This window comes from Callorhinus ursinus, unplaced genomic scaffold (assembly GCF_003265705.2).
Source record: "Callorhinus ursinus isolate GAN/ISIS: 27379988/994484 unplaced genomic scaffold, GSC_fseal_2.0 scaffold4, whole genome shotgun sequence".
Lineage (NCBI taxonomy): Eukaryota > Metazoa > Chordata > Mammalia > Carnivora > Otariidae > Callorhinus > Callorhinus ursinus.
The window spans coordinates 32,662,175-32,675,913 of NW_027397066.1; the positions used below are offsets into that span (position 1 = coordinate 32,662,175).

Sequence of the window (13,739 nt, forward strand, 5' to 3'; positions counted from 1 at the left end):
TACTAATGTTAACATCTTACATAACCATAGTACCATGTCAAAACTAAGAAATTAATATTGGTACAATACTATTAACTAAATTACAGAATTTACTTAGATTTCACTAGTTATGTCCTTTCAGTTCTAGGATCTAATCCAAGATAACACATTGCATTTAGCATACTGCTTTTTTTGCCTTAAAATGTACTTTGGGAATTGTCTCATTATCAGTTAATATGTAGTTGCTTCATTCTCTGGTAGGACTGTAGAATGACTTCCTAGAAGTAGAATTTCAAGGCCAATGATTATATGTGTTTAAAAATGACCAGGGGCGCCTGGGTGGCTCAGTCGGTTAAGTGTCCGACTCTTGATTTTGGCTCAGGTCATGATTTCAGAGCCTTGAGATGGAGCCTCTGTGTGGGGCTCCATGCTAAGTGGGGAGCCTGTATAAGATTCTCTCTCTCCTTCTCCCTTTGCCCTTCCCCTGCTTTCTCTCTCTCTCTCAAGAAAAAAAAAAAAGACCAAACCCCTCTCCGCCAAAGAAATTACCATACTCTTCTAAGCAGTCCCCCTGTGCTTTGAGTGTTGCAAGTTTCTTTGAAGTTCCAAGATTAAGATTGGGGACTGAATGAAGTTGACAAATGTAAATTACTCAAAACACTTTTTGCAGACTTCAAAATAACTATTTTTCTTAAGATTTTATTTATTTTTATTTATTTTTTTTAAAGATTTTTTATTTATTTTTTTGACAGAGAGAGACACAGCAAGAGAGGGAACACAAGCAGGGGGAGGGGGAGAGGGAGAAGCAGGCTTCCCGCGGAGCAGGAGCCTGATGCAGAGCTCGATCCCAGAACCCTGGGATCATGACCTGAGCCAAAGGCAGATGCTTAACGACTGAGCTACCCAGGCGCTCCAAAATAACTATTTTTAATGTACTGACACAAATACACATAGCATTGCATGATTTACCTTATACCAGTAATTCCTTGTACCATGACCCAGAGGTATAGTTGGTTCCTCTTAGGACCACTAGGGGGCTCTGCTGGAAGGGTTTTTATAATTTATGTTAGTCCACTTTGGAAGATGTTTCCAAAAGATGCTTTAGAATTCTGAGCTTTTAAAACTTGAAAGAGATCATCATCTAATCCAGCTTCTTTATTTTGCTGATGAGGAAACCAAGGTTGGCTAAGATAGCTAGCATGGAGGAGAGCTGGGATCAAAAATCTCTTCTTGGTTCCTGTGGCAGAAGTTCAAGAACTTTTTTTCCATGTATTTCCACTTGAATGATTCACTGCCGGGGGATAGTTCCTTTTTGGTGCCATAATTTTAGTAATTTTTGCTAAGACCGTGTATTTGTGATATTTTTCTAGGAGGGCACTTTACTAATTGATTAGGTGAAAGAAGCTCATGAAATAAAGACTAAATAACCTTTATTACTTATTCTATTTAAAGCACCGCTCGGCACCAAAACCATATTATTTACTGAAACCCTAGCAACGACTTTCAAATTGCCTTTCGAACTTACTTCCCACTTAAAATATTTTACTCTTATCTTCATTTGTTCATTCAATATTTATTGAGTGCCTACTAGTGCCAGACACCGTTGTAGGCCCTAGGCTTACAGAAGTAAAGCTACCGTTCCTCCACAAGAAGCCTCTATTTCTCCATTTTTCACTTTAATATACAAACTATTTTCACATGTTTTAGTTTAGTGGTTCTCATAGTGTAGCAGCAAGAGAACTTGTTGGAGGTGCAAATTATTGGACCCACCCCACACTCTAGGGATGGGGGTCTAGCAACCTGGTTTTTTTTAACAAGCTTTTCAGGGATTCTGATGTACACTCGAGGTGAAAAACTATTAAAACTCAGTATTAATTATCTCAGTAGTTCAGAGATCAACATCTGGCTTCTAAATCCACCTCAGGCATCTACATAGAGTACCTGTTTGAAATACACCTGATGGGACCCAACAACGACCACTCTTAATTCAGTGACGTGTGGTACCTGGAACGATCGGATTAGTAGTGACACTCTAATGGCTTCAGAACAAAAACGGACGGCACTGGATTTTTCTGGGCTACACCAACAGAAAATGGGCCGGATCGAGTTCTGGAATGGTGCTTTTATACACTAGACACAGTCAGGCACATTAAGCCTGTGGGTTCTGGGTCTGGCTGAGTCAGGACGGCGCTTGTAGGCGCTGGTAGCCGAGTGGGGCCGCGTGAACCCGTTAGGTTGGTCTCAGTCTTCAGTCAGAGGCCATGGGCTGGAAGACCCGACCACACCGCAGTGATCTGAAGAGTGACGGCGGCACAAGAGAAGACCCGGGAGGCCCTGGCAGGGCGGGCCGGCGCGGAAGCCGCACCCTCCTGGCCCCAGACGCCGGCAGGGCGGAGCCGCGCGGCCGCAGCTCCGGCAGAGACGCGCGGCGCGGCTCGGCGCGGGTTCGCGTTTGAGGCGTATGGGGCTACAACGGGAGCGGCTGCGCCGCCCGGCCGGGTCACCGTCTTGCGCATGCGCGGACCCGGCGCCATTTTGGTGGCCGGGCGCGGAGGTGATTCCACACTGAGGAGAGCGCGGCGGCCGGGGTGGCAGTGGCAGCGTTCGTGTGCTCCGGTGTGAATCGCCGAGGGAGGAGGCGGTGGTGGAAGAGGTGGCGGCGGTGGCGGTGGTCGTAGCGGTGGCGGAGGAGGCGGGTACGAATCAGCTGCGGGCGGAGACATGGCCAACATCGCGGTGCAGCGAATCAAGCGGGAGTTCAAGGAGGTGCTGAAGAGCGAGGAGGTCAGAAATGAACTCCCGGACATCCCCCACCCCAGCCCAGGGCGGGAGGGTTTTTCCACCGGAGACCCCAGTATCCCCGGTAACCCCTGGGTGGCCCTCCTTGCGGTCGCCCTTCTGCCTGTGGGGAAGCAGCAGTCTCCCCCTGCTTCCGTCGCCTTCTCCTCCCCTCCCTGGGCCCTGGGATGGACCGCCTCGCGGGCGGGTGGTCTGGAGAGGAACACGGTTTGGGGGGCAGATGAAGAAGGGGGCACTTCTTGGAGGGGTGTGAGCTCTAGAGAGAGCCCCGAGGCAGTGGCAACAGCTGGAAGTGTGGCTGTAGGGTGTGGAGGGAGCAGGCCGAGCCTGAGAAAACCCGGGAAGTGGGTTGGGGGAAGGGGAAAGGTGGTAACTGGATCCGGAGAGCCGCGCTGCTCAAAGGCCCACACTTTTAAGGGTATTCTACATTATAGCCTGTTTGGCCTCCACTGTCCTTTCCTTTGGGAAGGAGCGGTAAAAGGCCTTAGGTATTGATGAAAGAAGGACGTTCAGAGTTACTCCCTCCTTAGTTCGGTGTTGGGAGAGAAGAGGAGACATAATGGGATACTATTTTATTTGAGTGGGAGATAAGGGAATTTTCACCTGAGGTAGGAAATTAATTCCGAATTAGATCATTATCTCATTTTCACCGACCCCCGGGCCCCCAATTTCTAGGCCTCTTTTCTGTTGACATCTAAAGCGTTTTGATTGGGTGAAGGCAAGTTGTTTGGTGTATTAAAGGCATTTAAATGTTTTTCGTTAGGAAAAAATAATGAAGGGTATGAGTAGCTTATTTCAAAATATTGTTTACAAGTTACAGATCAGAGTCTCTAAGACAATGCCTCTGTGACTGTTGTGTTGTGCCATGAAACTTCATTATGATGTCCCTCATAGTTAACTTGATTCTTACTTTTGAAAAAGTCCTATTAAAAACGTGGGATTTCACCACATCAATACATTATTATACCTCCTTATTGAGTAGGTTTGTCTCGATGTATCTTATCTGAAATTATTAAAAACATTTTTTTTGGTCTCAAGCTGCTCTTGAGTCTTGCAGAATTTACTCTGATGTTGGCCATATTTATTTATGTAATGTATTTAAAATTCCCTAGCGATTTGATTCAAAACTATGCAAGTGTTGGTACAATTTTTCATACTCAAATCAACAAGAATGCCAAGTTGTTTTTCCTCCTTGGATTTAACAAAGAGAGATGAAAAAGTAATGCTGAAATACTTATTATTTTCAAGATGTCACATACCATTGTTAAATGTATCATTATTTGTATCTTTCTCTTATGTTGGAACTTTGATAATCTAAATGATTTGTGAAATTCATCATTCTAAGTATGTGATGAGTAATAGACATAAATGATAGTACTTGAGCTTTATTTGTGTCACTGATTCTACAGTGATCATTTTTCCAATTAGACATGTTGAATATAATTCTTTAAAATTAACTTAAAAATAACCAATACTAGCAGATTGATTGAATGTAGTAGTCTGTGAGAAATGATGTTTTACAGAGCATGTGTATGAACTCTGACCTCTGTATTTGTTCAAGTGCCAAAACTCTGAATGGAAGGATGACTTTGTATTTTTGCGGTACAGTGCAGAAATAGGGTCATAAATGTCTGTACTGATATACAGTGAAACAATAATTCTAACTTTTTATTTGCAAGAAAATATATTCCAGGATAGTTGACATATATATTCCTAATGAAAGATTCAGTTAATACAGTTGCCAACAGCCCAAAACATTTCTTCTGTAATAAAGTTGTACAAGCCTGAGAATATAAGATTTCTTTCAAATACTTTATTTTCTATTACTTAAAAATGGTAAGTTACTGCTCTCGTAATTCATATGGTCTCTTTGCTTATATGAGGTGACATTCATCATGATATTTTTAGTACTTCAATTAAAGCTTAAATCTAGTATTGCTCTAGTATGCATATTGTTAAAACAGTACTGCTTTTTATATGTAAGGGATACTGAAGCCTTGCTTCAAGTAAGCATTATAGTATTTCAGAGGAAGAGAATAGGAAATGCAACAAATTATTTTTTTTTAAGAAGAGTACCTTTATAAATCTGGAAGGAAACTTCTTCCAGAAAATAAGTTGCAGAGTACATTTAGAAAAGGGTCAGATAATTTAATCTTGGATTATAACCAATAAATAGCTTTATTTTCACCAGTATTTTATTTCATTGATAATTTAGTAGGCCCAGTTCTATGAGTGGATAATGTTGATTACTTTCAGCTTATTGAAGGACTTGTAATACAGTCCACGTGTTTCCTTTTTAAGTGTGGAAATGTAGTATTTTGAGTGTCTGGTCAAGTAACCAAGTATTTCATCATTTCATTTATGTAACTCTCCACATTTACCAAAGTTTGTTTCATCTGCTCTTGTTTACTAAGAATACCGGTTGATTTGAGGATTTTTTTTTTTTTTTTGGCCTTTTAAGTTGTCTTACGAAGATAGCTGACATTTGCTGAATTCTGACCATAAGAAGTTGTAAGTGGCCATTCTTGGAGTGTGTTAATTAAAATATAATCAAGATAAATCAAATGTGAAAAGCAAGGTGCAGAATAGTGTGGAGGAGGCCACCATTTGTGTTGGAAGAAGGGGAAAATATATGTATTTGTCTCAATGAGAAATTGGTAAAATTGATTACTTCTATATAAGGGAATGGGTGTCTGGGGTAACAGGCATCAAAGGATCCCTTTTGAGTTTTGAGTCATGCAAATATATTATTTACTTAAAATAATAAATAAAGGCACCTAGACCTTTTTCCCTTGAGACTATTTGGAAATCCATCCTTTATGTGTCAGACATTAATTTTATATGTGTGTGAATTTTAAGTAATATTTCAAATTGCCAGGAATGGAAAATTGATTAAAATACATTTTATAGTTATTTTATGAGTCAAATTACTAAGTGAAATGTTGATTGTGAGGATATAATAAAACTATAATCCGTATTCACAGGTTGTATTATTATTATTGCTGTTAACAACTAACCACCATTTGTAGAGTGGCTGGCTCTCAGTACCATTTGTTTATGCATTACTGCTAATTTTCAAGAACATTTCTTTGATTTAGATTTCTTATTTCTTAGATGAGGAAATTGAGATTCAAAGAAGTTAAATTATTTGTCTGCAAACATATAGCTTTGGGATTTGGATCTAGGTCTGCTTGTGTTTATATTGTACCACACTGTCATTACTTTACAAGGATAGGCATGCTTTAATTATTTAAAAATAACTGAGACTGGTTTGTATTACTGGTTACAGGATTTAAACACAACCTAATTTAAAAAAAATAAATAAACACAACCTAATTTAATAGGTTTAAACGTTAAAATAAGGGACGCCTGGGTGGCTCAGTCGGTTAAGCGTCTGCCTTTGGCTCAGGTCATGATCCCAGGATCCTGGGATCGAGTCCCGCATGGGGCTCCTTGCTCAGTGGGAAGCCTGCTTCTCCCTCTGCCTGCTGCTCCCCCTGCTTGTGGTCTCTCTCTCTCTCCCTCTGACAAATAAATAAAATCTTAAAAAAGAAACACATTAAAATAAGTGTTAACCTCTAAAGATTTAGTTGATGTTAATATTCAAAATACTTTTAAAAAATATTTATTTGAGAGAGTGCAAGCTGCGGGAGGGGCAAAAGGAGAGTGAGAGAGAGAATCTCAAGCATACTCCCCACTGAGCTCAGAGCCCTGCATCAGGCTTCATCTCAAGACCCTGAGGTCATGACTTGAGCCGAAACTGAGTCAGACACCTAACAGACTGAGCCACCCAGGCACCCCTGCAAAATACTTTAAAATTTGAAGCTCAGTGAAGTAAAATGCCCTTAAGTCAGTGCACATACCCATGTTTGATTGTTTGTTATATGTTATTTGTAGTTTTTTCATATTGTAATTGTACTTTGCTAACATTTTCTAAGATTTCAATAGGGAATATTTAAATTTATGGCATTACAAATTGGTTTCATGGAAACTACTGTAGTGTAAGTTTTCTTTTATGTGTTTAAATGGATTTTGTATTTAGTGTCATTTTAAATTTAATATATTTGATCTAGGTTGATCTATAGAACTAGTTGGCAAGTCTTTAGAAGTAAATCTGTTGATTTCTGTAGACCATAGTTTCTCATCCTTAGCACTATTGACATTTTAGGCGGATAATGAATTCTTTGCTGTCAGAGTGGCTCTTCTTTGCATTGTAGGATGTTTTAGTAGTATCCCTGGCTTCTATCACTAGCTGCCAGTAGCACAGCTAACCCTCCTCCCGACCTCCTTACCCTCGCTCCCTGCCAGTTATAGCAACTAAAATGTCTCCAGACTTTGCCAAATGTTGAGAACCACTGCTGTGGACAAAACTCTTTAGAAGAACATTTCAGACTATTAACTTTGTAAGATGTGTAGTATATTTTATCTAAAAGATGGACAGTAAAGGTACAAAAAAGTTTATAGCATGGCTACTACTAGTTTTGAGTGATCTCTTTAAGATTTTATATTTGTTTTCCCTTTGTGAATGATTTTTTTCTTTTAAACTCTTTCCTTTTTGATTTAAAGAAAAAGGTGAAATTCCCTGCTGGAAATGAATGTAACTGGAATTTGAACAGTTTTTTTAAGAGTAGAAAAGCAGTTTTTACAGTTACATAAGTTACAGCTCTGTGTAACTTATTTGAATAGTGTACCTTAGGGGGTTCTGGGTGTGGGCTGAGTGAGAAAAGCTTTTGATGGGGTAAAAAAAAAAATTATACCTGTTCAAGTAATACTGTTTGGGGTGCATTTCTTGTTTTATTTTACTATTGTAAAGACTTTGATCTCTGTCCATCAGGCATAGATTTAGATGCATCTGGGATTTCCTACATGTCACCCCTTTGTGAAGAATATATATTCTTATTTTCTAGTAAATAATGTTATCAACAGTTATTGAGCATATTGACCACAGCTCCAGATTTACTTGGTTGGAGATAAATAAAAATGTTAGGTGCAAGAGTAAATATTATGGGAGTTTTTAGGGTATATGTATGGAGGGAGGGTTTTGTTTTTGTTTTGTAGTTTTTATTTTAATTCCAGTTACTTAATATACAGGTTTATATTAGTTTCAGGTCTATAATATTGGAGGGAGGTTTTTGAGCTCGGTTTCGAAGGAAAGTTAAGACTGACCTCAAATTTCAGAAGACAGTGCCAAAGGAATTACAGGAATACTGGAATTTATAAGTAAATGATTTTTTTTTTCTGTAGGCACCTGAATTGGAACTAGGGTGCAGAGATTATTGACAAAATTAGGCAAGAAACACATTTATACATTTAGAAAGTTTGCGTGCACAGCTCTGATATACACACATAGTTGTGGAATTAGCACCTAAATATCTTCACTATTATCTTTAGGAAAAAAACACCTTTTTTCATGTCAAAGTAAAAGATAACCATAAGGTATGACCAGCACCCAGATCAGGTCTGAAACAATATTACCAGCACCACAGGAACGCCCAGCCATCTCTTTCCAGGCACTTTCCTGACTTCTGATAGTACAGATTTGCTCTGAGTATGTTTGAGTAAAAGAATAGGCGTGAGTGTATACTATATGATTGTTTTAATTTTGAAGGTTTTCAAAAGATGCCCTTCAGAATCTTTGTTCGGGGGGCATCTGGGTGTCTCAGTCAGTTAAGCATCCAACTCTTGATCTTGGCTAGGGTTGTGAGTTTGAACCCTGCATTGGGCTCTGTGCTGGGCGTGGAGACTACTTAGAGAAAAAAACAAAACGGGTGCCTGGAAGGCTCAGTCGTTAAGCGTCTGTCTTCGGCTCAGGTCATGATCCCAGGGTCCCGGGATCGAGGGATCCTGCTCAGGATCCCTGCTTAGCAGGGAGTCTGCTTCTCCCGCTCCCTCTCCCCCTCCCCCTGCTGTGTTCCCTGTCTCACTGTGTCTCTCTGTCAAATAAATAAAAAAATCTTTACCAAAAAAAGAAAAAGAAAAAAAATCTTTGTTCAAAGAATGTATTAGTAGTGTCTTAGAAAATGCGTTAAAATGCATTGAGTATTCCAGTTGAAAGAGACTTTAGATCTAGGCCAGATTCCTCGTCTGTAAGATCAGGAAACTGAGGCCTGAAGAGATTGATGGTTTTCCAGTGATACAGATCTGGTTAATGAACCCAGGCTTTTTGCATACCAGTCCATTCTAACCATTATATATGATTGCTTTATGGGACTATTTTTTTCATAAATAATACTGTAAATGTTGAATGCTAATAAAGTATGAGTGATGATTTAATATTGACTATTGTATTTAAATATATTTTGCCTTTTTTTCTGTCTTGGTGTGAGAACTTAAATTTGGCAGGAGGCAGAGATATTTCACTCCTTAAGCATGATAGAGTAAATTTAGCTTAGTGATTAAGAGCGTGGGCTTTGGAATTAGATTTGCTTTGAGTCCTGGCTTTTCAATTTAACACCTGCAGCATTTTGACTCTGTATCTTAGTTTTCCTATCTGTAAGAATGTAGGAAGATTGAGCCTTTACAGGGTTCAGAGCAATTCCTGGGACATACGAACAGATAGCTGTTAAGATGTCAAAATTAGCTATATGTTCATATTCTGCTTATTGTTGTTTCGGATCATAAAGGTTTCCTTCAGTGGTGTAGTGAAAGCTCTATGTGAATTTGCCTGCAGAAAAGATTTAAATGAAGGGGCTTTAGTACTTCTGATAGAGTTTCTTTGTCACCTGTGCGCAAACAACCTGTGGCCAAGGGGAATGCAAAAGAAAAATGTGGGCCTTGTTCTCAAGATGTTAGTTATCTTTAGGAGACAGTTATAAATTGGGGAAGAGTTTGTGTTAAAATGTGACCTTTTTAGTGAAAAAGAAGTGCTTTATTTGGAAGCCTTTCAGATAAGACAGCTTTACAGGATTATTTGGGATTTCTTGATAAGGCTCTGGTGGCCTTGAACTGCACCAGGAAATCTAGATTCCCAGTCCTATGGTATATGTAATTTTGAATCCCTTGGTAAACTTCCTATCTTACTTTATTTTTTTTTTTTAAGGTTTTATTTGAGGGGGCGCCTGCGTGGCTCAGTCGGTTAGGCATCTGCCTTCTGCTCAGGTCATGATCCTGGGGTCCTGGGATCAAGCCCTGAGTAGGGCCCCCGGCTCAGCAAGGAGCGTGCTTCTCCCTCTGCCCCTCCCCCTGCTCATGCTCACTCTCTCTCTGTCAAATAAATAAAATCTTTTAAAAAAAGAGATTTTATTTGAGAATGAGAGAGTGTGCACACTTGAGAGCACGAGTCGGGGGAGAGGCAAGGGAGAGGGAGAAACAGACTCCCCGCTGCGCAGGGAGCCTGATGGGGCTGGATGCCAGGACCCCGAGATCACGACCTGAGTGGAAGGCAGATGCTTAACTGACTGAGCCGCCCAGGTGCCCCTAAAATTCCTATTTTAAAATTGGGTCTTGGAAAATAGAAAGTGACGGTCACATCCATCTGACATCCGTGGTGGTCTCTTACGTAATTTTGCAAAGGAGAGAACTTCATTTCATTCAAAACCTTTGTCCTTTTTCTCCCTTTAGTTCTTTGCTTTTAGCAAATTTAAAATAATAAATACTTAGAGTTTAATGCCTACTATCTGGCATTTTTTATGTATGGCAGCCTTATGAGATTGATGTTATTTTTATTTTACAGATTAGAAAATTGCAGCTCCGAAGAAAGTACGTAACTTTCTCAGTATCGAGCAACTTGGTAGAACAGGGGTTGGAAACTAGGTCTCTGACTCCCAAATATTTACTGATAATGGTAGAAAGAAAAGTGTACAGGGCGCCTGGGTGGCTCAGTCAGTTAAGCGACTGCCTTCGGCTCAGGTCATGATCTTGGAGTCCCAGGATCGAGTCCCGCATGGGGCTCCCTGCTCAGCGGGGAGTCTGCTTCTCCCTCTGACCTTCTTCCCTCTCATGCTCTCTCTCTACCATTCTCTCTCTCTCTCTCTCTCTCTCTCAATAAATAAATAAATAAATAAATAAATAAAATCTTAAAAAAAAGAAAGAAAAGTGTACAATCATGTCTGCTGCTTGCTACCTGTCCATTATTTTTAAAGATGCTTTTTAAAATTATGGAATATTTTATACTTAGAAGTTTAGAAAACAGTGGGTGTGAACACCTTTATGGTCATGGTATAGATTTAACAGATCTTAACTCTCTCATACTTGGTTAACTTGCCCTTTCCCTCAGGAAATAAAACAATATACAGATGAAGTTCACTTTGTAACCTTTTCCCTTTTCCATTCTCTTAGAAGTAACCACTGTGCTGAAGATGCCTGTATCCTTCCCATTCATACTTTTGTTTTTACTATTGAAACCGTAGTAATTTTGAGTATAAAAGCACTTTTTAGTGTTTTTAAAAGTTTAAAAAATTTTTTTCATAGATTGTAATATTCTACATCTGCAACTTTTCTTCTTCTCCTCCTCCTTCCTCTTCTTCTTTTAAAGATTTTATTTATTCATTTGAGAGAGAGAGAGACAGAGCAAGCACAAGTAGGGGGAGAGGCAGAGGGAGAGAGAGAAGTGGATTCCCCACCAAGCCGGGAGGCCGACATGAGGCTCTATCCCAGGACCTGGAGATCATGACCTGAGCCTAAGGCAGACGCTTAACCATCTGAGCCACCCAGATGCCCCTCCTGCAACTTTGCTTTTTAGTGTTCTTTTTTTTTTGAGAATTTATCCATGACAATGCATATTGCTTTAGTTCTTTAAATTATGTAGTATTTCACATCAGTTTTGTTGTTGTTTATTCATTCTCTGGACAGCATGTAGTTTCAACTTTTAGCTGTTGTACAAAAAAAAAAAAAGCATCGAACATTACTATATATGTTTTCTCAGACACCTGAGAGTTTTTCCTAGGAGATAGTATTGTAGGATCTGAGTGTATTTGCATCTTCTGCATTGCTGGATATTGCTTCATCCTACCAGTGATTGTATCAGTTTACACTCTTCTAGCAGTGTGTAAGAGTTCTAGTGACCTGACATTTCTAAGACTTACATTTTTGTAAGTCTGGTGGATGTGAAATGGTAGCTTATTTTAATTTTAATTTCCTTTACCAGTAGAGATACTAAGCATATTTTTGTGTTTATTGGCCATTAGGCTTTCTTTTGCAAACTTAGTGTTCTTATTCCTTACCCATTTAAAAAAATTTGGGGCACCTGGGTGGCTCAGTTGGTTAAGCATCTGCCTTCAGCTCAGGTCATGATCCCAGGGTCCTGGGATGGAGTTCTACATCCGTAGCCTGGTGCAGCCCTGGGACAGCAGGGAGTCTGCTTCTCCCTCTGCCCCTCCCTTCCACCCCTACCCCCCCTTGTGTCCCCCTCCCTCTTGCGTGTGTGCACACACACGCAAAAATAAGTAAATAAAAAAATATTTTTTTTAAGATTTTATTTATTTGACAGAGAGATCACAAGTAGGCAGAGCGACAGGGAGAGGGAGAAGCAAGCTCCCCGCTAAGCAGAGAGCCTGATATGGGGCTCAATCCCAGGACCCTGGGACCATGACCCGAGCCGAAGGCAGACGCTTAACTGACTGAGCCACCCAGGTGCCCCAATAAATAAAAATCTTAAAAAAAAGTTGGATGGTTTGTATTTTCCTTATTGATTTGCAGGAACTCTGTATTTATATGATTTCGTCTACTTCCATTATGTGGCTTAATTGTTAACTTTTTTTTATCCTCTTTTTTTTGGTAATTGTGGTACACTACACATATAAAACTTACCATCTTGTATATTTTTAAGTTACAATTTCAGTGTACATTTTTGTACAACCATTACCGCTATCCATCTACAGAACTCATTTCATCTTGTAAAACCGAAATTCTGTATCTTTTATTTTTTTTTTAAGATTTTATTTATTTATTCATGAGAGAGACAGGGGGAGAGAGAGAGAGAGAGAGAAGCAGAGGGAGAAGCAGGCTCCCAAGGAGCAGGGAGCCCGATGCGGGACTCGATCCCAGGACCCTGGGATCATGACTTGAGCCGAAGGCAGACGCTTAACCATCTGAGCCACCCAGGCGCCCCGAAATTCTCTATCTTTTAAATGCTAACTCTACTTCTCTGTTGCCCAGCGCATTCTGTTCATCTACTTTTTGTCTCTATGAACTACTGTCTTATACATTATTTGTCCTTCTGTGACTGTTACATTTTTTTTAAATGTAATATTATTTTTAAAGATTTTATTTATTTATTTGACAGAGAGAGACACAACAAGAGAGGGAACACAAGCAGGGGGAGTGGGAGAGGGAGAAGCAGGCTTCCCACCAAGCAGGAAGCCCGATGTGGGGCTCGATCCCAGGACCCTGGGATCATGACCTGAGCCAAAGGCAGACGCTTAATGACTGAGCCACCCAGGCGCCTCTGTGACTGTTTTATATTGCTTAACTTTGTCATATCTTCTAAAGCTTAATTTTTAAGTAGTCACATTTTTAGGGGGGCGCCTGGCTGGCTCAGTTGGTAGAGTGTGGACTAGATCTTGGGGTTATGAGTTCAAGCCCCGTGTTGGGGGTAGAATTTACTTAGAAAGAAAGTAAGTCACATTTTTCTTTTTTTTCCTGTATGGTATGCTTTTTGTATTTTGTTTAAGAAATCTTTAATTATCATAAAGATATTTTATATTTGGTTATAGGAGCAAATGTGGGTTATTTTCCTTACTGTACTTAGGCTTCTATCTCTACCGTATCATATGGAAACAACTACTTCAGGCATTACCGGTATCTTCCCATTTGTCAAATGCAGAGTAACTTCTCATCAGTCCATTTTGTCCATCTTTCACTTCATTTCTCAGAGCTTGCCTCTTGTGGTGGTTCTGATACTGCCGGTTTTCCTTCATAACTGTGTTACTACCCTTTCTAAGTTGATAGAACTCTATCTCCTAAATCTTTGTTTCCTCTTTTGCATTCCTTTCATTAATTACTCTAGGTCAGGTTTTCATATC

At 39.9% G+C, this 13,739-nt stretch overlaps 1 protein-coding gene across 2 annotated transcripts in view; it reads left to right on the top strand.

Moving 5' to 3' along the window:
* The first annotated feature begins 2,529 nt into the window (after positions 1-2,529).
* UBE2K (ubiquitin conjugating enzyme E2 K) overlaps positions 2,530-13,739 on the top strand; it is a 69,815-nt gene continuing 58,605 nt past the window's right edge. Inside the window, exon 1 of one of the 2 annotated variants that reach the window (XM_073891551.1) lies at positions 2,530-2,763. Coding sequence is in view for 1 of the 2 variants with exons in the window: in XM_025887269.2 (XP_025743054.1) it covers positions 2,701-2,763 (63 nt within the window). In the remaining variant the exon portion in view is untranslated. The remainder of the gene's footprint in view (positions 2,764-13,739) is intronic. The other variant, XM_025887269.2, reaches the window with a different exon arrangement.